This window comes from Epinephelus lanceolatus, chromosome 18 (assembly GCF_041903045.1).
Source record: "Epinephelus lanceolatus isolate andai-2023 chromosome 18, ASM4190304v1, whole genome shotgun sequence".
Lineage (NCBI taxonomy): Eukaryota > Metazoa > Chordata > Actinopteri > Perciformes > Serranidae > Epinephelus > Epinephelus lanceolatus.
In genome coordinates this window covers 12,408,474-12,435,602 of record NC_135751.1, presented here as the reverse complement: position 1 = coordinate 12,435,602, position 27,129 = coordinate 12,408,474, and the positions used below count along the sequence as shown (strand labels likewise).

Here is a 27,129-nt window from a genome sequence, read left to right as displayed (position 1 = left end):
TACGCTCAGTAAAACTTGGACCTCACAGTCTGTCCATTTGTACGTTTTCTTTCCATTTTTCCTTACAAGCTGTTGTTTGTGTGTTGTTTATTTTCAAAAATGGTGTTTGCCAGTGACTCACTGGATGTGTCAACATACACGGATACCAACTACTGTACAGCAACAACATTCATGATTCCTCTTGTGCTGGGAGAGTACCTACATTGAAATAAGACCTAAAAAAAATCCCTAAAATAGCATTCTAAGAAGTACAATTGTTCTGTGTGGATATAACAAAAAAAATTGGGTTCTTAGAACTACAGTATGAAAAAGTTCCTCTGGTCTGACGACGCCTAATATCAGATGTTTCAGGAAGTGACAGTCATGCACAATATTGGCAGAATTATTTTGCTAGACTCATTACATGACACATCTTAATTTTTAGGATGAATCACTGCTGCAGCTCGAGGCCACCGTTTTATTCCTTTCGCTCTGCTAACGCAACATTTGACGTACTTACATAACACCAGCAATCATTCACCTGATCTATCGCTCTGCTTCAGCCCTCACAAAGATTGTCATCAGGCTGGGAAATTGAGTCTGGTTATCAGAGGAGAAGCTGTAACAGACAGGGCAGTAACTGGCTCCCCTGCGTCTGACTCCTGGCGAGATTAAAAACACTGGATGTCAGCCCAGGGGGGGGATTCATGGCTCCGCGTGACATTCTGTGAGATTGCCGCCATAACCTTGATTCAAGGAGTCCCAGCTGTTCAGTCTGGTGGTAAACAAAGTGCGAGTGAGGACAAATGTGAGCCACAAATCCCTCTTAACACTGCACTTTTACATGAAAACATAATCCAGTGCTCTCAGGTTTGTTTCACCTGACAGTCAGATAGTGTCAGAGTGTGTTTGTGTGTGCAGGTACAGTAACTTCCTCCCAGTGTTTTCTCTCAACCCTGGGATCTCATTACTGTTGCCTGAGGAGAATTGATCAAACAATGCAGTCAAACACGCCGCCATGATAATGAGCCAACAGACGACTAATTATCTGCTCTTAGACCTCTTATAGGAAAACTCTCTGCTCTGGCTTTCAGCACAGTTTGTGTTTCACTGCCAGCAATCAACTCGTTTTACTGTCCAAAAGAGGAGGATGGACTCTGATCACCGACCTTCAAGCTGACAAGGTCACACTGTTTACCACAACAGGAGATACAGAAAGAGACTGGTATGCAAAGTATTCCAGATCTTTTACTTTAAAGGAAAGTTCATCCTAAAATCAGAATGACATATTTTTCCTCTTACCTGTGGTGCTATTTATCAGTCTAGATTGTTTTGGTATGATGCCAAGTGTTGGTGAATCAGCTGTAATGATGTCTGCCCTCTTTCGAATAAAATGGAGCAAGATGGAAATAGGCTAAAAGCACCAAAACAAATCAGGCTGGTCTCATAAACTGTTTGTAAGTTTTCCCACGAAAAGTAATGCACCCGAATTCGTATAAATCCCACATGTTTTGAAAAGCTGCGATCATGTGACCAATGCGCTAACTGGTGTAAAAAAAAGGGGGCTGTCCTGAGCAGTCACAAAAATGGAGATTTTCTCCCAGGAGACACGTGTTCGTAACCCTGCAAACTTTTACCATCTACCTGTTTCCACCAAACACTTTCAGTATGGTACCTTTGGAACCAAAAGTATCCCTTCAGACATGGTACCTAGACCCTAGGTCTGCTTAGCATTTCCACCACAAACAGTAATCTTTAATGTGGGCAAGGTTGTGGTCACCCGCCGCTCTGTCGAGCACTCACACCTTATTTAGTCTGCACCTCGTTCACTGTCCACAGAACGAGGTTACATTGTGACATGCGAGAACGACCATCCGCTATTGACCAGTCAATGGACTGCAGTGTTCACAGCTTCACCTTTTAGTCCCAGATCTGTGTGCTAGGTATCCCAACAGAAGGGGTGACCAAAAAATGAGGATGATATGGAACTGTTCCATTGGTACCATCCACAACTTTTCACATTGGAAACAGGAAAAAAAAACGTACCGAACCGAACTGTACCATTCCACACTGCTCAGTGGAAATGTGGCTTTTGAGTCATTTTAAGGTATGTCCTCATCAAATTTCTTTTCCTGTTCCTGTTTCTGTCCTCACACATACACTCTCCCATAATTACTATGTGGGGATACACCTGTCCCTGGAGAAATACACAAATGTCAGAATCACCTCTTCCTCTGCTCCTCCTCTGGGATTTACCTCCTCCAGTCTAATTTAAGGTGTTGACAGCTAGTCAATTTCTAAAGGAGCTCTCATCCCGGGGCAGCGAATCGCCACTTTGTCTGCTTTGCATATTTAAAATGTGAGCTGCATTTCAACATATTCTCAGACAGATACAGAGATGTTCATGGTGAAAACTAAATAATCAACTCTGGATTAATTTAGCAGCGATTTCATTGTAAAAAGAGAAAGAAATTGATTTCGTTTCTCTCCTCACTGCTGCTTGTTTTCCTTCGTCTCCCCTGAGACTTAATTCCTTCGCCTGCAGAATAACAATCAGCTCTGGTGACGCAGCCAATGACTCAGGACGCCATGAATTAAAATGATCTTCTGACATCATGTTTCTGACATTGCAGGTGAGGATGCTCGCTGAATAATTAAAATCGCTGCAAGTCGATTTTTCTGCTCTATATTCTGCTCACGTCTGTGATGTCTCTCTGACACCTGCTGATAATTATCATTTAAATATCACACTATACAGGAAGCCCAAACTCTGACCTTTAACCCTATCACACTTAAGTTTTTGTTCATGTTTGTTTTTATGGGGAAATTAAGTCTTCATGGTTTAAATGTAGCGGATGAATTGGTTTTTGAAACTTAAAACTCATCTTTTTAACTTGCTTTTCCCCAGAAGCTAATTTAATTTCTCATGTTTACCCCTTTCTCGTTTGACTCTTTATCTTTTCTGCTCCTTTTTCTGGCATTTGTCTTTCAGCTACTTTCTGCGTTACCTTGCAACACATTCTGCTTTCTCTCTGATTCACAGAAGAAGGTTGAGCTTTGACGGCAGCACACAGCGAAGATGAATAATATAATATTTTATGCAGCAGCTGGCCTGAGTGGGTGCACCCTCAGCAAGACTTGCAGCTGATGTTGAGATATTTAATGGAGGCGACAGTAGTTAAAAGAGTACTTCACCCTGCAAATGATCATTTGTCAGTTACTCACCGTGTGTTACATTGGATTCAGGAAGCAAACTTGTTCTTGCATTCCTTCACAGTGAAGGAAGAATCCAAAACACAAAAATTCTTGATGAATTAAAGTCATAAGGTGTCACATTTAACAACAGTATCACTCATGGATGAGTAGTGTGTGTGTGTGTGTGCTTTTTCAATCACTTTTTAATTCATCAAGAGTTGTTTTTGTTTTTTTTTGTTTTTGGATTCTTCGTTCACAAATGGTCATTTGGGGGTGAAGTATTCCTTTAACCCAGGTCTCTGCAGTGTGTTATGAGTGGATGCTGTTTTGATTGTGGCTGTGATCTTTGCTTTGTTGTTTGCACCCACAGCTCTGACTAAAGCTTCAGCCGTAGAGTTGCGAAGTGGTGGAGCTGTTTCGGGTGTCCCATTAATTTTCCCCACAGGTTATATGACTCACAGTCTGAGCTTTTTTAATGGCCTCTTCTGGATGAATCATCAGTACAAAAGATTAACATTTTCTTAAAATATCTGGTTATTTAAAAGGTTAAAGGTGCAGGAGTGAAAGGTTTTGCCACTAAGGAAACTGAATTTACAACCTGTACAGCTTGAAACTGTTCACATTGGATTTATAGGTAAATAGTTTGGATAAATTCAGAAACCACAGGACCACGTATTGCCTACAACTATGACAAAACATTTTGAATTTGTTACTATTCTGACTGGCTCCTTCGCCAGAGCAATGGAGGCTTATGGGTATTGTAGTATTTAGAGCCCTCTGCCAAAATGACATGCAAACAGGATTTCTCAGAAACAAAGTTGAAATAAGTAAAACTGGTGGTCATAACATAAATCTATGATCATTACATCATCTGGAAAGTCCTGTGTTTCTGTGTTCAGTAATTGTTTAAAGTGGTTCCCAGCGTAAACATAAGCTAATTCAGCATGTTGAATCGGCATCAGCAGAACCCGTCTGTGAATGAACTCACTCTGATTGACAGTTCAGCTCAGCGCACGAGACAAGAGACAGAAGTGAGGAAAGTAAACAAAAAATTAAAGTCAGAGGGATTGAGACAAAAACAAACTTGTTACTTAAAGTAAGATTATTTTTCTTTAGTCATTGAACTCTTTAGCAGACACATTTACTAATGGTTTGTGTTATTGTTCACTGGTGCACAGTAAATATCCTCTGTTCTTTCAACACTGGATTGGAATGGATGTGCTAACTGGCTAATTAGCATTAAGACGGTCTTCCGATTTCCCTTTTTGTATGACGATTACAGATGACCGCCATCTGCTGGTGTGGAGAGTTATTTCCTCTCACACAAGTGCAGAATATATGTGCTGGTTGGCCATTGGTTAAGTCTTTGAGGTGTGTGCACATTTTTGGGCGAGACACAGGCAACAAGAGACAACGCAGCAGGGGACTTTCATTGCTGCTAGTTTTCTTAAGTTGGTTTGGTGGGTGTGTCTGGGCCTTTAAAATTGAGCAGCTATCTACTTGGTGATCCCTTATCACAAGTAACATGGACATTATTTGTCACAGTTTGTTTAATGTGAATTTTATATATATATATATACATATATATATATATATATATATATCCCATCTGAAAACACCTTTTCAAGCTGGCATATTCAGTCTGTTTTAATGGTGACACACATATTGAGACTTGCACTGATAATGCTTTTATGATGATGATTTTATACCTAATTTTTATGATCATGTATTTTGTCTCGTTATTTTATAAATTTATTATTTTATATTATTGAATTAATGGATTCGTGATCTATGAATATATTGCTGCATATTAATTTTTAACTCTGTCTTGTAAGGTGTCCTTGAGTGTTTTGAAAGGCACCTATAATAAAATGCATTAGTGATGATGCTACAAACCAGCATCATCATGTGAAGCCTTCCAGCAGATAAACTAGGCCCATAATCCTCATGATCATAAGGCATCCCATGGCAGACATTTAAAAATACTCCAAACCGTAACATCATGCATTCATCACTCTTTAAAAAAAAACCACACCTCAGTCTCTTGAATTAGCTTTCACCACTTTTTATTCACCACAGTAGGAAAAAAAAATCACACTTAGAGTGTCTGATGTCACTCACACCTTTTCATCCCCTCTGGCTGCTGCAGCTACAAACAGACGCTCATTGTAAACCATTGATTTAAATGTGTGTGACTCCACAGCTTCACATTTCATCCAGAACATCTTGTGCTTTGCTTTCCTGCCTGTACTCATGCTGCATTCATGGGCGTGGGAATTTTGGAAAATAAAACGACTTACCTCTTTGAACTAAGGCTACAGGGCAAAACAAATATTTAAACACTTCTTGGTAGATTTTTTTTTAATTGAATGGAACATATCTACTGTTTGGTTGTGCAAACTACTTTATTTTTAGCAAGATTTCAATATTTCAAATCAATAAACAGCATGGTGTGGCAAAATCATTGCATCTAATAAAACCTTATCCCACATGCTTTTACAGAAATAAACTAATGGCCCAAATCAGTGGAAATACTATTAGGTATATTTGATCCATTATCTGATATCTATACCTGCTTTTAATGTACTCAAAAAGTACTACAATGGAACAAAAAAAAAGTGGCATCATAATCTTACTCAACCTCATATCTCAGGAACAGAAGGGGAGACATTTTTTCAGATACTGAATTTGTGACACTAATCTTGGGTGCCACGTTTAAGATATGTGCAGTTGTGCAAGTGCAAGTTGACTGGTGTGCAGAGGCAAACAAGCACGAGATAGGGTTGCAGCAACATACTGGTTTGTAGCTATACAATGATATAAAAGTTGACGGGCATCATACCATGTACATTTGCTTATCTACGATATTGGAAAAAAATGTAGCTGGACGGAGAATCTCCCCTTAAGTTACTGTCAAAGGAGAGACTTTTTACACATACCTCCATTAACAAAATGGTTTCAAGTTTCAGTTACAGTGAAAAAAACATTTGTTTGACCAAAAATAAATCTTCCATTTTCATTTCTTTAAGGGTCATTCTGACTGATAATATAAATTCTATAATACCGTGATATCATGAAACTGCAGTATTTTCTGAGAAGAATATTGTACCATGAAAATTTCATACTGTTGCAACCCCACAAAGCAGTAATTTTCTCTTTTTTTTCATTTAAGTTTTGTAAAACATTTTGTGGACCCCAGAAGAGCACTGTTGTTGTTAGAGCAGTTAATGGGGTTCAAACAAAAAGATTAACTTTATTAATCCCTGAGGGGAAATTCAATATTTTTTCAACTGTGTTGTCATATACACACAGGCCTGAAATACACACACATTCACAGACAGAACCTGTACATGCATTCAATGGAGAGATATCAGAGCGAGGGGGCTGCCCATGGACAGGTCTGGGGGTCCAATACCTTGCTCAAGAGCACCTCAGCAGTGCCCAGGAGCTCGAACTGGCACCTCTCAAGCAACCAGTCCACGCTCTATACTTGGTCTGTAGGGGGACTTGAGCCAGCGACCCCTCCCACTCCCAAGCCAAGCCCCAAACCCTGAACTAAACACAACTGTTCCAGCTCCACACATAAATGTTCAGTCTCAAGGTTCACTGCTGAGCCAATCACTACGCCACTTTATTCTCCAGTTGTAGTTACCACTAAATTCCTACACTCCTTGAATGCAGCATCACCGCAGAGAAGCGCACCGCCGCTCTGCGCTCTGATTGGACGTTAGTGGCTGTAGGCGGGGCCTGTCTGCAGGAGTGCAGAGACAATAGAGAGGGAGAGAGAGATAGATCTATGGGTGAACCAGCAGCAGGGAGACTGTGACAGACAGCGGCGGTGAACACAGGCAGAGGTCCCTGCTTCATTCGAACACCGAGAAGAAGATAAAACAAAAAAAAATTAAAGGATCTGTGTCGTCTCTTAGTGACAGGGTCAGGTGTCTGGATGGACTGACAGATTGCATGCAGCACATTGTGAAAGGTAAGATCAGATCAGATCATTTTCTGACCGCTGTAAAGCAATTAAGTGGTAATTAAATGATGGTTTGTGTCTTTAAATGTTTGTTTTATTAATTCACAGCTCAGATTGTGCTTTTTATTCTCTGCATGTCTTTGTGTGTCTGTGTGCTGCTCTCTTGCAAAGCATCACACTGGACTACTGTTGTGTTGACAAGCCGGCTTTGTTAATTATTCTCATTTAAACTGCTGGTTTTTAATTATAAATCATATTTTAAATACCCAAAAATACAAAAGTTGGATACCATGTGACCAAACACTGACTGTGCAGAACAATGGAGCTGCTGTCAATCTTTTGTGTCCCATCTTCACATCCGTACATCACCAATATTTGTGATTTGAGCATTTATTGATCTGCATTCAACATTTACTCTTGATTTCTTCCCATACAAACATGCTCACGTGCACTCCCTCCTGCTCTACCTGAGTTCACGTGTGCGAAATGTTGTATTGATTATAGTGCATGCTTTGTGTCTGCAGAGGTGGTACACACTTCATGTCTTTGTGCTGCAGTTTGTGGCAGATTTTATGAGTCCCAGACTGTAAACTATGTTACTGGCATCAGCCCTCAGTGAGTCTTGTGAAGGATGATACACTGTGGATGCTTAAAACCTTTATTTTTTTTTGGTAATTATTGTTTGTGTTAATGGGAACTCTCTTCATCTTTGAGGGGGAAACTGCATCAAAAAGCATTTAGACCCTCGAACTGGGCTGCAGAGATGAGGCCATCAGGGCTCTCGTAGCTGAAATGACTGTTGATTAATCATTTAGTTGACTGACATAAAGATAATGGGGGGACATTTTGATTAACGAATAATCTTATCAGGCATTTCTCCAGCAAAAATAATTTTAATAATTGCTCCAAAATTTCTGGTTTTAGCTTTTCAAATTAGATTATTTCTTGCTTTTTCATTGTCGTAATTGAATATCTGACCAAAACAAAATGTTTGAAGATGCCCCTTGGGCTCTGGGAAATTTTATTACTATTTACTGGCCTTTTTATTAACAAAATGATTCATGTAAAATAAAAATTGCTGCAGCCCTGTTTACCAGCAGGAACATGAAGCTTTGACATTGTCAAGGCTCATTTATACTCCCTTTATGTATGAAAATAGATACCTCCCTTCCAAATGTTGTAAACATCACTGCGCTCATACGTCCTTTATGTTGGCATAAATATGACCAGTAGATGGCACTAGACGCAGAGTTTCTGACAACAACAGGCGACAGTGGAGGAAGTAACAACGTACCTTTTAATGTAGGCAGCGATGTAAACAGTGATGGTCTTGACTGAGAGATTAGTTCTGTTCCACCATTTTTAAAATGTCTTTGTCATCTCCGACAGTTGTATCTTACTTGAACTACGCTACAAAACCCCCACGACCTCTGGTGGTGCTGCTCTGTTTCATCTGTACCCTTAAGCTTTTTTTTCGTGCACAAATACGAACAAAGTGAACGCAGAACAGACGGCTTCATCTGTGTACATATCTAACTTTGAGCATCATAGCCATGAGATGGTGTTTTCCAATAACCAACAAAGCTAACGTTGGCTTTTTCTAGCTAATAAATGTGTCTACTTTGGTCTAAAATCAAGGACACACTGCTTCATGAATTATTAAGTATTTCTTACCACTGTTATCCATTTGTTTTGGACTTGTTTGCATTAAACGAAAAATTTGAAGATGTCACCTTGGGCTCTCAAAAGTTATGTTTTTTCAGCTTGTTTACATTTTATATGCTGACCCAATTAGCGGTAAAGGAGATTAATCAATAACAATAATAATCATTTGTTGCAGCCTTGTTTACGTGCTGTCAACATGATGCCATGTACGTAGCCATGAGTCAGCTGGTGACAATCAGATCTTTCAAGAGACAAATTTACCTTGACCTTCAGGTTTTGGACTTTTGTTTGAATGAAACAAACCCATTTGAAAACATCGGCTTGGACTATTGGAAGTTGTGTTGGATATATGATTAATGAATTAATCTGAAAATCACCTACAGATGATTCGTGAATGAAAATAGTTCTTCAGCTCAGCAGCTGATGCCAAAAGTGTATTCTTTGCACATCGATGCATGTGTAGTTAACTGATAGAAAAACAAGCCCAAATTTAAGAGCTGCCACCATATATATCCTGTATGCAGCCACACCCCCTTTTAGCCAATTGGCATGAACGCAAACACACACCTGTACACACACTTGACCTCTAAGTGAAATTTCAGCCTCCTATGGGTACTGTGGCTGCCAAAGGGTGGGGAATTATTGTGGACGGACCAACAAACTGACTGACAGAGCGAGCTGTAGAGCTGCTGGTTGCAGCAAATAATAACAGCCACCAATCGATTAGTTGTGTCAGGTATTTCTCAAGAAAAAATTGTAAAAACAAACTGCTCCAAATTCTCTGCTGTTAGCCTTTTGAATGAAATGATTTGCTACTTTTTCATTGTAAAACACTAAACTGAATATCTTCAGGTTTTGCTAGACATTTGCAGATGTCACCTTGGGCTCTGTGAAGTTCTGTATGCTTAATCAAATAATCTAAAAAATAATCTGTAGATGAATCCATAATGAAAATAATCATTAGCTGCAGCCCTACAGCTGACACTGAGCGTCTGGTTTTCTTTGCACATTGATGCATGTGTACACACAGCCACCCAGCAGACGGGAGGATCACACAATAACAGTGCAGAGAAAGAAAGTCAGAGAAGAAGAAAGAGAAGCAGAGATTAAAGCAGACAAAGGGGGTAACGTTACCTACTGTAGCGTGGGGTTCACAGCAGCAGAAATGAGTTGGCATTAAAGGAGAGCGCCCAGTGATGTGCCGCCGAGCGTGCAGGCACAAAGCCCCAGTGTTCGCAGATGCTGGAGGCCGAGCCGGTTAAAGTCTCACTGCTTTGATGTGCTCCACAGCTCCATGAGCGTTGTGGGAGCCAACCGCCGAGCCCCACCGGAGGGCCGAGCTGCAGGCCGGCCGCCACACAGGGACAGCGAGTGGGACTGAAGCCCAAAGCTGTGGCTGTGACGGTTTGTAGCTCTGCAAACATTTCTGGAGGAAAGAACTGCTCGTGGTGCAGAAATAATCTCCCTGGTTTTGTTATCTCAGCGGGCAGATTCAGAGAATAACACTTTACACATGTTAGTTCACTGGCACTGGGTTGAATAGGTAAGAATGACAAAAGGATGTGACCAAAGGGCCCATAGAGACGGGTGCAGGAGGGGAAGCCTGTAAAATGTCAAGACTTTAAGGTTCGATTGTGCACTCTAGCCTTCATTGAAAAGATGAAACTCGGCAGTCGGTAAGTTCATGTTCACCTCTCTTTGTGAGCATTTTTAGTTTAATGTTTGAGCATAAAAACCCTGAGTGGAGACACCTGAAAAGGTAAAATATATTGCAAAACATGTTTTTCTGCTTGGATGAAATGGAATAGATAGTGTATTGATAAAAACGAAATGTGACAAAGTGCAACAGAAAGGGAATCCCTCAGAACTTGGTAGTTAAACCTTGAGGTGGTGTTTTACATCCTGCATCACACAAAGTGTTGCCCATGACTCACGTTCTCGACAGGACGCATTGGGTCATCTCATCACTATTTAGATAAGCTAGCAAAACCATTGCCTGCGTAGCTGTTTATTTATCTAATCTTTGCCTTAAGCCCAAGATTAATCTGACAGACGACCTTATGCCTAACTCTAACTTCACCGTCCACATAGGTTGACTGTGCAAGTAGGTCACTGTGACCCATACCTATGTTTATTGTAAGGCAGTGCCCTCTAGTGGCCAAAGTAATTACAGTAGCAGAGGAGGAAGTGACGTAACATAGCTTAGAAAGTGACAGTCTGCGTAATGTTGTACTGACACTGAAGAAGCCCCTACAGGGTGAGTTGGTCAAACTAACACAGGGCTTTCACTCAGGAAACCAGTATTAGCATCCTGAAGTCAACATTGACTTCTTTTAATAACAACATAGCCTAGTATGCTAGTCATTATTTAATGCCAAACCATAATGTTTTTCCTGAACCTAACCACATAGCTTTGTTGCCTGAACTTAACCAGATAGTTTAGAAGCAGCAACAGTTTCATGACATTAAGGACGTGTTCAATAGTGCAACTGTTAGGAGAGTAATATGTCATTTAAGGAGTCAGTGAAAATCAACCTATTTTGTCATTAAGGTAACTTAAAAATTTTTTTAAGGTAACTTAAAATTATTAATTATTTATTAATTATTTTTTTGGTTTTGTGATCATTGTTTTACAAAGATACACTTCGATTTTTGCTCCTTGTATTGCTAGCACAGCTGCAACTGCAACTAGTCTTCCCTGTTGATTTCCAAATGACTGCTGATAAATTCTCAAAGTGACCATCATAACGTTACACTGGAAAATATGTACAACTGAATAGTTCTAAAATATATTGACATTTAGATGGGCTAAATAATGGACAACATTAAAATTCTACTCAGATGGGGGAGCCTGTGATATCACTGTAGTATCTGGCATCATGCCCACACAGGCTTAAATGCATATACAAATTGTTGAAAAGCATCATTAGCATATTCTGCATGCTTCATAGTTGTGCCTAATTTTCCAAGCTTTAGAACTAAAACCAACCCGTACTTACTTACATACGCACATACCAAAATATTTCTAGATTTTTTTTTTGTGCTCTCTTGTAAAGGTGCACATAGATAATCTCATAAGATCTGAATGTGCATTCAGAGAGCAGGCTGAGACGGTCACGGAGCTCACTGAAGCACGCGCTGTTGCTTCTTTCAAAACCACACCCATCCAGGTGCAATACTGTATTTTGGGGGAATCCCCAACAGAAACGACTCAGTGAATAAATAATGACAAACATGAAGCATGTGAAACTTCCACTGATGACACGAAACCACCAAAGTCAACAAAATCCGCCCTCTGATATAACACATTATGTCTTGTTTATTTCATCTGTTGAAAAACCAGTACATAATAACCACAAGATTAGCTAGAAAAGCATATTTTCCAAATTTTAAACTATTGCTTTTTTATCTTTGTTAAAATTATATGTTAAAATATTACTGTCCAGTACTGGTTTACTGAATTGCTCACTGAAAAGGAGAATAACTAGTTTGGTTACTTTGAGTGTAACGTCCCTTTTTATGAAATTATTGAGCCATGTGTTTGTTCTATTTTAACCTAATTTAAGTTTCTAAGAGTGGATCTGTCATTAGCATAATGCTACGTAAGGCTTCTTGCTTCCTTACTTTTTTATGTCTTTCACTAAGTTTCGTCACATAGGCAGAAATATTGTGATTCACCCTCAGAGCTTTAATTTATCCAGTGAGAAGATTTCGGCCTCTGAGATTTTAGGCAGTAAATACATGTGAAGCCTTGGGCAGCAACTACTTATTTTCATATGTTTATTCTGAAAATTAGATTTTCAATGAAATGTTAAAATGTTAAAGTTGAGAAAGTGCCAATCTCGCAGAGCCCAAGATGATGTCTTAAAATGTTTTGTTCAACCAACAGTCCAAAACCTCAAATAATCCAGTTTACAAAGAAATGTGGCAAATAAAAGCAGCAAAGCTTCACATTTTAGAGGCTAAACCTGGAGATTGTGCAGCATTTTTTCACTATCTTTGCTTGAAAAGTGATAAATCTGCTATCATTTCAGCTCTAGTTAGCCTTCATCCTTCAGTTCAGCATAAAAAAATTGTTTGCAAGGTTGTTTCTTTCTATTTAAGCACAAAAAAAGCTCAACTGGCCCAGCAGGTCAACAAATAATTAAACAGCCTGTCAGACTGGCAAAACTTAAATTCAATCATGTTGACTCAGTGACCCGAACTTGCCTCAGATATTATACTGGAGCAACATTCACTAATGATTTGTTATCAGTTAACTTTTAAAGGAAAGCTTTTCTAATAAACCTGCAGGACAGTGTTTGGATGTCCTTTAAAATGCTGAAACGATGTGAGTCCCACTGTCTTTATTTGATACTGAGCAGCCTGTCCTCCACTTTATAACAGCGTGAAATGTCTGACTTCATAAATCAAACGGCACTTATTAAACTTCCTTCATCCCATCATTATGTTTTTAATACACTGAAGTCAATATAGTCCATCCTACTTTGGTGTTTTCAGACCGAGAGGAGTTAATTAGTCCCTTGTACGGATTTGAGCTCTCTGGGTTGTTAGCTGTTGGACATTTTATGTTTTTGTTAACCCTGACAGGTTGTGGATCAAATTTCTAAGTCAAGCTCATAAAATAGCTCAGGCATGGTGATGTTTTGGCAAAACCATGGATGCTGATTGTTGCACATGGTTATTACTTCAACTAATGAGGTGTGGAAGTTAAAGGAGGTTATGTTCAGCCCTGTTTGTTGTCAGTTTGCTTGTTTGTTTGTGTGTGAGCAGGAGTATCTGAAAAACACATTCACATGTTTATTCAAATTTGGATGAAAGTGAGGTCTTGGGTTAAAGATGGGTGATAATTTTTTGTCAAAATGCAGATGTGATTTTCTCAATCTTACAAGTCTTTGTTCAGCTTTATTGCTGTTTCTCATGAATTACTACTCTTAATTGAAAAGAAAAAAAAGTGGCTCGCAGCTCTGTAAGGTTGTAGGGGAGACCGGGGGCACTTGTAACAATTTTTTTGGTTTTGAAAAACCTCTTGATCTATCTGGATACAATTTTATGGTGTGTTCTACTCATAAACAGTCATCAAATGTTTTACAAGCAGTGTAAATGAAACAAAAGAGGTCAAATGTTAGATCTGCCACTATGTGCAGAGGGGTGATTGCAACATTTAATGGGGCAATTGTAACAACACATTTAAGATGTTCATATAAAAACCACGGACAACAATTAACTTCCAAGAATATAGATATAGTTAAAACTGTTTAGTATCCACTGAACAATTAATCCAAGTTTAAGTTAAACAGTAGGCCTATCATTAGTCATGTAATTATACAAATATAAAAAGAAAACTTTAAAAAATGTGAGACCTGAGTTTGTCCGTTGACAGGCAAAGACATATCATCACAACTATGAACATAATCAGTTTCATGGCTCTTTTTTCTGATTGGTGCAATTTGAGATGATACAAATGCTCCCTGTCAAATTATCCCCAGTCTCCCTTACTTGGACACAGTTGTGCTGAGCTAAATGCTAACATGCTGATTATAAGCAGAAATTAATTATCTTAGACTTGCATGTTAGCATGCTAACATTTGCTAATTAGCACCAACTATAAGTGTTTAAAAATCTCTATTTAGAAAACTACTGAGAGTCTATTTCATATTAGTCTATTATATAGGTGCTAGTGATTGACTGATGTAAAGCGGGTATAATATTTACCATGTTTACCGTCTTGATCATGCATGGTAGCAAGCTAACATTCAGCTGAGGCTGAAGGGAATGTCAGTAGTTTTGCAGATAGTTAATCTAAAGCAAAGTATTACATAAAGTGAGATTTGGACCTGATGGCTGTGCTAGATGAAGCGTATAAGGGTTCACCAAAGTTGTTAGAATTTATTCTGATGAGAATGTGAATGTTTGTGCCAAACTGCATGACAGTCCATCCAACATATATCAAAATACTTAAAACAAAACCACAAATTTCATCCTCATGGTTGCACTAGAAGAAATGCCACGATCACCCGAGTCAGTAGGGTTTATCCTCTGGTGACCATGAGTAACATAAATGTCCAAAATGTAATTGCAATCCATCCAAAAGTTGTTGAGATATTTCAGTGCGAAACAAAGACCAAATTACTCCTGATATACAGCGTAATTTAAAAGGAAAAAGTGTTGTTTTCTCCTCCTTCTAGAACCCTTTGGGGGTTTAACAGAGTTTTTGTAGGGAGCCAGATATAATTTAAAATGGTAGCATTTGTTCTTTAAGTATTTTTTAGTTGGCTGACATATTGATTTAGCATTACAAATGATTAATTAGGTGCTGATGTTTTACAAGTCGATGTTGGCCTAAACACAAATGAGGTGGCAGAAGCAGTTTTTCTGCAGTGCTTAATGTGTGTGTACTTTAATAACAGAGAGGACATTACTCAGCAGTTTTGACAGCTTTTACATTCAGTTGCATGTAGTTATAATATGTAGTTGTATATTATCAGGTGTCCATTGATGTTTGAATGATATAAACATGCAAATAGCAGCTTCTGTGTTGGTATTTTGTTGAGTTTTTGTCCAGTGAGCAGCAGAGGCTCTGTGGATCTGAAAGACCAGGATCATGATTAGATTTATAAGCAAGTACTATGATCTTAAAATCTATCCTGAAACTGACTGGAGGTCAGTGCAAGGACTTTAGAACATGAGCAATGCGATTTATTTTCTTTTGTTCCAGTTGAAACTCCTGCAGTATCACTCTATACAAACTGTAATTGATTTACTGACTTTTGGAGAGACCTGAGAGCTTTGCATTGCAGTAGTTGAAGTCTGCTTGAAATAAAAGCTTGCACAAGTCGCTGTGTGTCGAGGGGAAAAAGAACATACTGACCTTTTTAGTTATGTTCATTTTCTGTGACTAGAAAATTAGACTGAGACCGTAGTCAGTCACGCATACATTTCTTGCCTACGGTATAATGTCTAAGCCTCCTCTCTCTCTCTCTCTTAATTTGCAGTTGGTCTGCTCACAAATGGTTGTGAGGTTTACTATGTATATGGTGTTTGAGGTTTTTTTTGTCCATATGTCCACTGGTGTTCAATAATATCTGAAGTATATGGATTGTAGAGAAGAGTGTCTTTGATACAGGAATGTAGTAACCATGTTGATTGGACATTCTGAGCCAAATTAATGTAAAATAATATACTGATAGCCTAGTGCACCATGAAAAAAGTAGATACTATTATTAGCTTTTGACGCTGATTATTTAGAATTACAGTTCCCATAATGCTGCCATAGATGTGGTGAGTTAAGTTGTGGGCTACAACTTTAGCCTTTTTTTTTTATGCAGAATTAGCTATCAGCAGTTCCTGTCTGCAGTGTACCGATGGATGTAAAGACAGCTTTCACTGTAATTAGTTTGATACTTTAGGAAAAGTAGAACCTCAGCTTTATCCTGATGCATTTAGAGGATGGAGATACCTTACTAGGGCGGTAAAGGGAGCTCAGATTATCAGGATCAACATCTATATAGAGCTGTGAGTCATCAGCATAACTGTGAAAATGTGTACTGTATTTGCAGAGGATCATCCCTAGCTGTAAAATATATAAAGTCTAAAAAAGTAGTGGACCTAGTTTTGAGCCTTGTGACACTCCATATGGAAATCAAGCAGAAGCTGCAATCTGGTACTAATTACTGCTATTTTTTCCATTTTTCCATGAGTATGTTCAGGAGGCAATATGGTTGAAAAAGAGTGAAATTGTTTGTATTGCATTCACACATGTCAAGGTTATTATGGTTGAGTGAATATAACATACAGTAAACTGGTGAGTGGACCAAGATTTGAGCCTCGTGGTACTCCATCTGGATATGTTTTTATTATGTTGAGACAAGATGGTGCAGTCTGATGGAGAGGACCGTTTTACCGAAAAGTTACCCAAATTTGTTTTCCAACCTATTATCAGTGGTGGAATGTAACTACATACATTTGCTTATGTGCTGTATTTAAGTACAAGTTTGAGGTACTCTGAGGTATTACTGACTTTGACTTTGTAGATTCAGATTAATAACACAAAATATAATCAACTATTGTATTACAGTGTATTGTTATGGATAAAGATAGGGCTATGTTGATCCCTTGTTGAAATTCACAAGCTGCGGTAGATATAGTAAAGAAATATGCTCCACCTTTACTAGCTGCAGCATAAGGAATATGAGTCTGGATTACGCTATTCTGCATAATAAGTACTTTTACTCTTTGTACTTAATGATATTTTATTGCTAATACTTTTGTTCTTTTACTGAAGTAAAATTTAAAATGCAGATTTTATTTTGTTACCCTAGTTTTAAACTGCTTTATTCCTACTTTTGCTGAAGTGAAATATATGATTGGGCCCACTTGTTTCATCCCTGCCCATTTACAGAACAATACTGGATTTTTGAGGCAGATACCATTTTCATTTTATTATAAATGCATGTATAAATAAACAGTCTTTATACTGATCCCTTAGATTTTTTTTTACATTTGTCTGTGACCAAGATACATATTATTTACATATTAATCTATACATACATACATACATACATACATACAATTCACAGTAGAAAAAGGTGTTTTGACAATCCCCAGGAAGTATTTAGTCTGCATGGAGACACAAAGCAGACATGACAGATTGCTGCTGTTGGTGCAGGGAGATGAATCAGAGGTTTTTAACCCTGTGGGGTTTTCATCTCTGTGCTATCCCTGTAGCTTGTTGCCCATCAGGTGTTAGACTGAACCATTCACCTCCTGTCCTGTTTGGTGCAATCGGCAGATAACATTAGCCAGGAGATACATATGAAGAGAAAAGCAGCAATGACGCAAAGCAGATTGGCCGAGTTCCAGCTTTGATTACAGACAAGCATCTCAGTGAAAACGAAGACAACAAGGCAGTCTCAACCCCCCCTCCCTTTGTCCGGGAGGCAAATGGGGCTTGGCGCTCCTCGAGGCCCTCTGGGGAGCCGCCGTGGCACCGTTACCCTGAGAAGGAGCTGCCGTGAACAGAAGATGCTCCTAATTAGTGCTGGTTGTGACTTCTTTCATGTGCAGCCTCTTTGATATGACGGCAGTGTGAGAGCACATATGAGCATATGCTTAATGCTCAAGAGGTTATATGAGAGGAAGAAATTGAGCGTAAAACTGTGCATACTACATGCATTCATGTCAAGGTTGTTATGGTATTAAGTGGAGCCAAGAATACAACAGGGCAGCAAGTGAACATGTTGTCCCACTCAGACAATTCAGTCCTTGGAAAATACCCAGAATAAAGTGGTTAGGAATGTTTATTTTACAAAGTTTGAGCAAGATTGGGTTAGAGTATATTCAACTCTATTATCATTGCAGAGTTCAAGTACTGAGAATATGTTTTGTTATATACAGTAGGAACATGTTCAGCAAATGTAGCACACAATGCAGGTAGAAGTACAATAGTGGGAAGTGGAAAATGAATATGGGTGTATATGCTTATGGATCAGATAAACAGTACAGACAGTAGTATAAATATGATTACGCTACAGGTCATATATAAACAGTGCGTGCAGTAATATAAACATGCATGGGTGTGTAGGAGCTTGTATATACATCCAGCACACTATTGTTAGGTTTAATATTTCCAAGATACTCTAAATTGTCTTGATTCTGATCATTACATTTTTTTTCAAAGTTTTGAATAAAAATACTTTTTCATCAGCTTCTTTTCATTTGTCAAGTTTCCATCCAAATGAAGCACAAATTGAAACTGATTAAACAAAAATAATAATAATAAAAAGAAGCAAAATAAAATGCAAATGAATGCACGTCTGAAGGGTGTTCATTTTCTTACCTAACTCTCTGAGCTGTTTTGAGTTAGCTGCTAACTGCTGCTAGCTGCTTTTTAAATCCACAGTGGTGGGTGGCACATGTAGCATATCAACAGAAAGGTCACACTCATCCCATCCGTGCTCCTGTCCTGACGGCTATTCATTTAACCAGGCTTATAGGCCAGGCAACTCTGTCCCCCCATTCCGCGATCGTACCTTTTGCACAGAATGGCGGAGGAGGAATAACGGCAGGATATTCCTACTTTGAACAGGCAGTGTTAAACAGGGGCTATAGATGCAGATGATCTGCCAAAGCCAAGTTAATATTAGCAATATAACCCTTATTTTACATTTGTTAAAATAATAAACACAAGCAGTAGTTTCCATCCAAATGCAGCACAGTATTTTAATTTTTTTTGAAGCTTCACAATTTCTGTTACAAATTTACAAAAAAGAAAGACATACTTAAAAGAGCTCCAGTCAAACTTCAAATGATTGAAATCAAAGTGAAAAACCTGTGAAGATGACATTTCTGTTAGTTTGATGTATTCATGTGAGGAAGGTTGCAGTATTCTTATCACTCCACACAGATCTGATGTTTTTGTCTCTTCAGTGGAAGTGATTCATGTACATCGTCATTTATTCACCTTCTGTTTCCATTGCACTTTGTTGCATTTTTGTTTGTCAATACACTTTTTATTTTGACCTCTTTGTTAGTTTTAATACCCAGATTGGAAACGTGTATAAAACAGGTGACTGGAAACCCACCTATTGTCTATTATTAAAGATTTTCTAAGCTCTGCACTATTACAAGAGTGGCCTTGTTCACAGTTTGTTCTGTTTGCACAAGTTGATCAGTCTGCTCCTTTTGATTTTCTGTGAATTTTCTGTAAGTATTGGTACTTATGCGTGATACATGAACAAAGAAACAGGCTTTAAAGTGTCTCCTCTTGGACCTGTTATTATTTGAAAATGCTGAAAGCCGAGGTGAGGTCAGGCTTTGTCAAAGCCACTCTTTATGCACTGGGACAGAAAACCCATTTTCATTTATTGTGCTGATAATGTGGCCACTTGGACACTTAAACCCTGGTGCAGATAAACTGAACAAAACAGTCATTATTTAGAAAAGAGTTTGAATTTTAATTCTGATCAAATCTCAGGACCAGAAAATGAAAAGACTGTTTGTGTGTTCAGGTACTTTTTCTGTTTACAGCTCCAAACACACTCTGGCTGCCTCATCCCACTCTGTGTTTGTTTTATTGACCTTGTCAGACGGATGCTGAGTGGACCGGTGATGGACAGCCAGTTGGCTCCTCTGGGTTCAGCTGACTCCTCATTTTTAACTGCTTGTCGTACTTTTATGCTCAGCACATACTGTTTGTGTCTGGAGCCATTTTCACCCTCCACTGTCGATGCAAGACCATCCAATTTCCTTTCATGTTTTTTTTTTTTTTTAAGCATTTGTGACCATTTGGTTTTTAATTTCTGTATCTTCAGTACAGTCAACTTACCCAAAGAAGGGTAAAGTAATGTCTTGATATTAAGGATTTCAGTCCTGTTTGATTTTGGTGACACCGGTGGTTACCTTGGTAACAGCAGCTGCGGTTTAATACTACAGCAAACACTCACTGAGCAGCAAGTCTGTCAGAAAGACGACCAATCAGTGTATCTGTTTACAGTGCAATCAAACAAATTGACATTGTCACATTTCATTACACTACATTTGTTTAGCTGACACTTTAATCCAAAGCAGCTTACCAGAAGTGCATTCAACTGTGTGGGTAAAAAGCGCAAGAAAAAAGCAATTACTTCAGCTTCATCCAATACGCTGATCTACTGCAAGTGCTACATTTAGAGACAATAAGAGATAAAGATTTTCTTAATTAAAGCAAAAATTTCATGGGCCAAGATGCAGTCTGAGCAGATGAGTTTTCAGTCTGCGACAGAAGATGTGTAGCGATTTTGCTTTTCTGATGTCAGTGGGGAGTTCATACCACTGCTGAGGTGCCAGAAAAGCAAACAGTCTGGACTAAGTAGGCCTTGAAGGAGTAGCAAGCCGACTGGCAGCAGCAGAGTGGACGGGCTGGGGTTTATGGTTTGACTGTGTCCTGGATGTAGGATGGACCTGAGCTGCACAATAGACAAATACCAGTGTCTTGAAGCGGATTTGATCAGCCACTGGGAGCCAGTGCAGGGTGCGGAGGAATTGCATACTGTTGTTGTTTTTTTTGTTTTTGTTTTTTTAATATAGTTTTGTTTTTGGTGTTTTTGCCTTTATTGACAAGACAGACAGGAAAGGTGGGGCCACAGTAGTGTTGTTTAAATTAGGAAGTCAACAATGGTGGAAATTCACAGAGGTCTTTTACGCAAGTACTTTACCTAAGTATGATTTTGAGGTACTTGTACTTCACTACTTGAGTATTTCCATTTGGTGTTACTTTATACTTATACTCCAAAACATTCTGGAGGCAAACATTGTTCCTTTCACTCCACTACAGGTATTTTAAAGCTTTAGTTCCTAGTCCATTAATACCAAATGTCACAACAGGTTCTCATTTCCAGATGGTCAAATATCCTTTGTCACTCTCCCCAGCATCTCATAGCAATGCACCGAGCCACCTTTAGCGTATCTATGTGATGCACAGCTAAAGCACATTGTAAGACTTGTTGTTTTTCCTGAACTTAGTCAGCAGTCTTAACTGTAACACACAATGTTACCTTTTAATTCCTTTCCTATATAAATAAATAAATGAAATGAAATGAAAAACATGTGGTTGTGAAACGGTCACGTTAGGTTTAGGGAACATAACGACTTGGTAAGGTTTAGATAAAACATCGTGTTTTGGGTTTAAATCAGTACATTTTTACGGAACATGATGTAAATTTGTCACGAGTGTGTCACATTGATTTTTGGTTTTGCACGGGACATAGGTATATAAATTAACTTTACGTTAAAACAACACTGACATTTGTGTCACATAATACAAACAGCGGAGTGCTAGATTGATGTATGGTTTTGTAGACTCATAGACCACACACTGTCTCTCCGGCGACATTCAAACTTTCTCTGTCTTTATAATACATCACTTGCTTTCAGCGTCAGATATTGCTGCAGAGGGGTTTACTTTTGAGTTAGTTAAAAGCCTGGTCAATCTTAAACACATTAAAGGGTGCCTTTGGCGTTGATATCACACGTCAAGGGGTTTGGCAAAGCTTCACTGTTTAAAACCGTAGGAACGAGGGCAGGCTGAATTTAATCGTAATACATCCAGGCCCGCAAAAAATCTGCACCTGCAGAATTCTGATGACACCCCGGCAGATTTTCTTTTTTCTGAAATAAATATTCTCTATCATATTACAAGCAAAAGTAATTCTGCTAAATTCAGCAGATTTTCAATCTAGATCACGCTGAAAACTAAGCAAAAATTCCGTCTTTGATGTATTATTATAGATTAAATTTTTTTTTTTACATCATTATAGATTCATCTGCCCAGCAGTATATGAAATAATAAAAAATAGCTCCACCTTAATAAGCTGCAACATTAAAGTGATGTATATATTAATGCATCAATAATTATAATCCAGTAATGTCTAATATACATTATTCTGAAATAGGCCATACTACAATATACTTAAAGTACTATACTTTTGCTACTTTTAATATATTTTGATGCTAATACTTTTGTACTTTGACTTGAGTAAAGTTTTGAATGCAGCACTTTTACTTATCACAGTATTTCTACACTGTGGTACAGTACTGCTAGTTTTGTTTAAAAAGATCTGAGTTGTTCTCTCAGCATGAATAACATAACCACTGTTTTATTGTCACTGCAGTTCTTTCAAGCGGAACATACTGTCATTTTTGTGTTTGGTTTTATTGTTTTCACACGTTTCACTTGCGTTTTGTGCACACATTTAACTGTCCTGCACACTCACAGTGTAGACAAGAGCACAGATGGACTTGATGCACAGGATGTGGCTAGCATCCTGTCTCCTTCAACACTTTCTCATCCCTGTTAATGAGAGATGGTACAATTGTGCTGCGCCATCAGGGCTGCAAAGTCTCTCCAGTCATTCTGTGAGCTTGGCCCGCTGTGGGTGATGAGCGATGGAGGATACAGCAGTGTTGCTTGGCTTTTTGTGGTAGCAGGAGGAAGGTGAGACAGATTTGCTGAGATTGGAAGCCAGCAGGCGCGACGGAGTAGCAACACATGGATCAGAATTTGACATTCATTAACGCCGGAGAATCATTAATCAGCTGCAGAGGATCAGCTCCACAAATAGCAAAACTTAGCTCCTCTCACATCCAATTTGACTTGTTCACACTTGATTTTATTTCTTTACCTGGCTCAGAGCTCAGTGTATAACTGCATGCATTGACTGACAGGCAGTCTACGAGAGGATATATCACTTCCCCTGTTCACACCTACTGTGAGAGCAGTTTAGTGTCTTTGGGCAAAGAGAACATGCAAACACCACACATAAAAGAGTCCAGGTTGGTGCTGCTAATGAGCAGATCATGTTAGAATAATGGCTACTCACAGCCAAGAATTCACTTCCTGTTGCAGCCAATTTGGGCAGGAAGTTACTACTTACTGTACTGTACTTACTGTAAAAATCTAAATTTGCATTCAAGCTAGTGATAACCCTTCCTCTTAAAAAGCTTTTTAGCTTTAGGGTTAGAAATATCACCACTTTGGTCCAGACTAAAATATCTGAACAACTATGTATTGCTATGATTTTTGGTTTAGACCACAGATTGTGTAAAATAATGGCATAGCTACTGTGACATCAGCCATTGGATTTTCAGCCGTCGCCGTCTTGGTTTTTTGGAGCCAGAAGTGACCATATTGAGACAAGAGGTGGGCACTGTGGAGGAGTGAGGGGTGGATCTGACTGAGAAGATGGGGACAATAGCGGCAAATGGCCTGTCATTTAAAGCAACCCACCCTTAATTATGACTAACTTTAAAGTTAAAGCAATTCACCAGAATTCACCAAGATAGAGACCAAAACCATTTTTTTAAAGCAGGCTGTAAACATGTTTATTTCTGCTGTAAAGTTGGGCATGTTAACATAAAGTTATATGGCAGTTGACTCCGTCTTGGAGCCAGCTTCAAGTGGTTGTTTGAGGAACTGCAGTTTTTGGCACTTCATGTTAGCTTCATTTTTCAGCCTCGCAGGTTGCTGGTTTATACATTCATGATCACCTACTGGATGACTTGTAATAACTATGATGATTATCTAACTGTAGCACCATCATGAGCTTGACATTCTTGGTTTTGAGTAGCGGTGTACGTCACAAGTTTCATCATGATACGATATTATGTTGATATCACAAGGTCTGCTTCAGTAAGATTTTGATTCAGTTCAGGGGCCTGTGATATGAGATGATATTGGTAATTATCCTCATTGTCTTTTTATTGGTTGCTTTTCATTGTCTGCCTGGTGCTCAGCTGCTGCACTGTTTGAATGTTTGGGAAGGCGATGTGCTTGGACGGAAAACGGGACACAGATGTGCCATGAGAATTTTTTTTTTTTAAAAAGGCATCACTTAAATATGATTAGATGAATTGATCTTTTCAGTTTGCATCAAAAATATATCGTAACATCCCTAGTTTTGAACAAAATAGCTCAAGAACTATTGGATGGATTGCCAGGAAGTGTGGTTAGACATTCATGTTCCCCTCTGGATTAAATGTAACAACTCTGGTGATGCTCTGATTTTTCATTTATCTTCATCTTTAGGTCAAAATTATAACTTGTATATGACAAAGTACCTGCAAAACTAATGACATTCCCATCGACATTAACTGTACTTTATGTTTAGTGCTAATCAGCGAATGATAGCATTTAACTAAGATGGTAAACTCGGTAATAATAGCCTACTTGCTTGACATCAGCATGTTAGCATTGTCACTGTGACTGTTCTCCCTCCTTCTGATGGAGCCCTGTGATCTTGAAAAAATAAATTTCTCCTGAGCGCAACGTGACGATTCAAAGGTTGTGTAACAGTTCAGTTGGCCTGAGCTCAAAGCATTCTTGTTCATATACGTGTAGATACAATACAGTAGGTGTGCTCTGTATACAGTGGGGAGTCAACAGGTCTCATAGTGAACCTTTTCTTTTCCTTCCTGCTCCTCCTGTCCTACAGGAACATCTGTCTCCACACCAGACCTTTGGCCCCGGCCCGTCTCTCCACAACAATGAACTCCTCGCCCCACAGCTCCCGCGCCTCCATCGACATCCTGGAGGAACTCCAGCTGATTGCTGCACAGAACCTGGAAAAGCTGGACATCAACAAATACTATGAGGTCGTCTGTGAGCTGGGGAAGGGCACCTATGGGAAAGTGGACCTGGTCATCCACAAAATCAGAGGTAACTGCAGAGAGTTTGAGCTGATACTAAATGTTAGATGTTTCCCACATTTACATGTGTTTTGAAGCGAGGCAAAGCAGGTCCGTCAAGCTTTGATTTTCTCCACAAGTGCTGTTTGTAGGGTTGTTATAAAAGCAATACTTTGTGTTTAAAGAGCAGCTTAACACTGTTTTCAGCTTCAACACATTCAAAATATGCATCTCAACCTCTGCTAAACTTTCAGAGAAGCCTAGATATACAATAACAGCTGATGATGAATTCATAGAAATGTTGGGAAATAATAATGTATCTCTCGTGTTCTCGGTAACTTCAGCTTCAGTACAGTTCAGTTCAGTAAACACTTCTCCAGTGATTCTCTGTGGCTTTGATGAAATATTATAATGAAATGAATAACTGTTATTTTTCAACATTTCAGTTTAATTCATCATTGTTGTAACCCTAAAGTGATACTTACATTTTCCAGCTGTATAAATGTGAAGCCTACACACTGAATAAAAAAAATGTTTTTAACATCTCGTCAGCTATGTGCGTCATACGTCTACGGCCTGGCACCTTTTCCTGAAATTTGCCAAATCTCAATAGCGATGGCCAAGCTTGAGTCTCTTTAGTAAGGCTGGCTATTGATTCCAAATCCCAAAAAAGAAAATGTCTTGGAGGAAAATAGAGAATTTCAAAGTGAGTGGACAGATTTGTTTGCTTTCATCACAAACGCTTCAAAGATTAAGTACGAAATATTCATGAATAGTCCACTGCAGAGTAGCTGTAGATCATCTAGGCTGGGTTGCCGTCACTATAAGGCACAAATATGTATTGCAGCTTCAGACAGATTTTTTGACTTTTTGTTTTGCCAAAAGTGGCTCTTTTGATAGTAAAGGTTGCTGACCCCTGACCTACACTGACCACCAATACTGTACTTCTGAGCTTTTTAAACTGCTAGCAGAGGCAGTGAAGGCAGCCAGATCCCAACAAGCCAAACATGGGACAAAGAATTATGTTTGTGTGGGACAATGTGGGACACATTACCAATGCTGAGAGGTAGTCTAAAACTTAGATATAATGTCTGTCTAACTTAAAACATAAACATTTCTATTCTGTCTTTCCTCCTCTTTGTGGTAGTTTTCATTATATTCCCGCAGTCTCCGCATACTTTGTGACTTTGTGGAGACTCACAATTTTCCCCATTGGGCGTAGCATATTTGACCCATGTGCGCGTAGTTTGATTGACATCCATTCCAACCCTGTGACATGATTGTCATGCAGTGGTTTGACTTGTGAAAGCTAGAGCCAATCAAAATGCGGGACAAATATGTAGGATGAAGGAGAAGGGATAAAAATGCTGCATTCAAAATTTTACCTAAGTAAACATCCAAAAGTATTAGCATCAAAATATACTGAAACTACTAAAAGTAAAATGCAGAATGCCCCATTTCAGAATAATTATTGATGCATTAATGTGTTTGTCATTTTAATTTTGCAGCTGGTAATACACTGTTGTGTTGCATAACCAATAGTTACACATCATAATTTATCAGTGGGTTAATATTTTGTGCTTAATAATCTTAATTATCTGCGAGGTAACTAAAGCTGTCAAGTGGTAAAAACTTTTCACCATCTGGCTGCTGTTTGATGCTTTAGTCCAAAAGGAAATAGAAAGATCCAATATCAATGAGTCCATCTTTCTTCAGGATGGAACAGGAGACGGTCTGCATTTTAAGTTTCAATTCATCACCTCTTGTGGGAGGACAAGACATCACCTCCAGAAATGTATTAGTCCAGAGGGAGCAAATCTTCAAGGCTGCAGTTGGTGGAAATTGAATGTTGCTCTCTTTCTGTGGCCCTTACTTTGTGATTCAGAGCGATAAGACAGGGTTATTTTATATAACAGTGCAGCTTTAAAATGCTTCACTCTGGTATCACGGCAGCAGCATGCACTGAGAGAATCAACAATAATCCTGTTTTCTCCCTCAATCAGGTAAAGCACTCTCATTCGTCACTGAAGTGTTTACTTTTGCAAACCAAATCCGAGGTAATGTAGGCCACCTTTTCATGCAGTAATTTAACTCAGATCTGGATCCAGACAGCCTCAATTCACTACTTAACTTATGGAAAATCTGTTCAACCTTTT

The 27,129-nt window shown here is 38.8% G+C and overlaps 1 protein-coding gene across 1 annotated transcript in view; it reads left to right on the top strand.

Moving 5' to 3' along the window:
• Window positions 1-7,001: 7,001 nt before the first annotated feature.
• unm_sa1261 (un-named sa1261) overlaps window positions 7,002-27,129 on the top strand; it is a 28,554-nt gene continuing 8,426 nt past the window's right edge. The window contains exons 1-2 of the mRNA XM_033643852.2: window positions 7,002-7,156; window positions 24,781-25,004. Of these exons, the coding sequence (XP_033499743.1) occupies window positions 24,833-25,004 (172 nt within the window). The 5' untranslated portion in view covers window positions 7,002-7,156; window positions 24,781-24,832. The remainder of the gene's footprint in view (window positions 7,157-24,780; window positions 25,005-27,129) is intronic.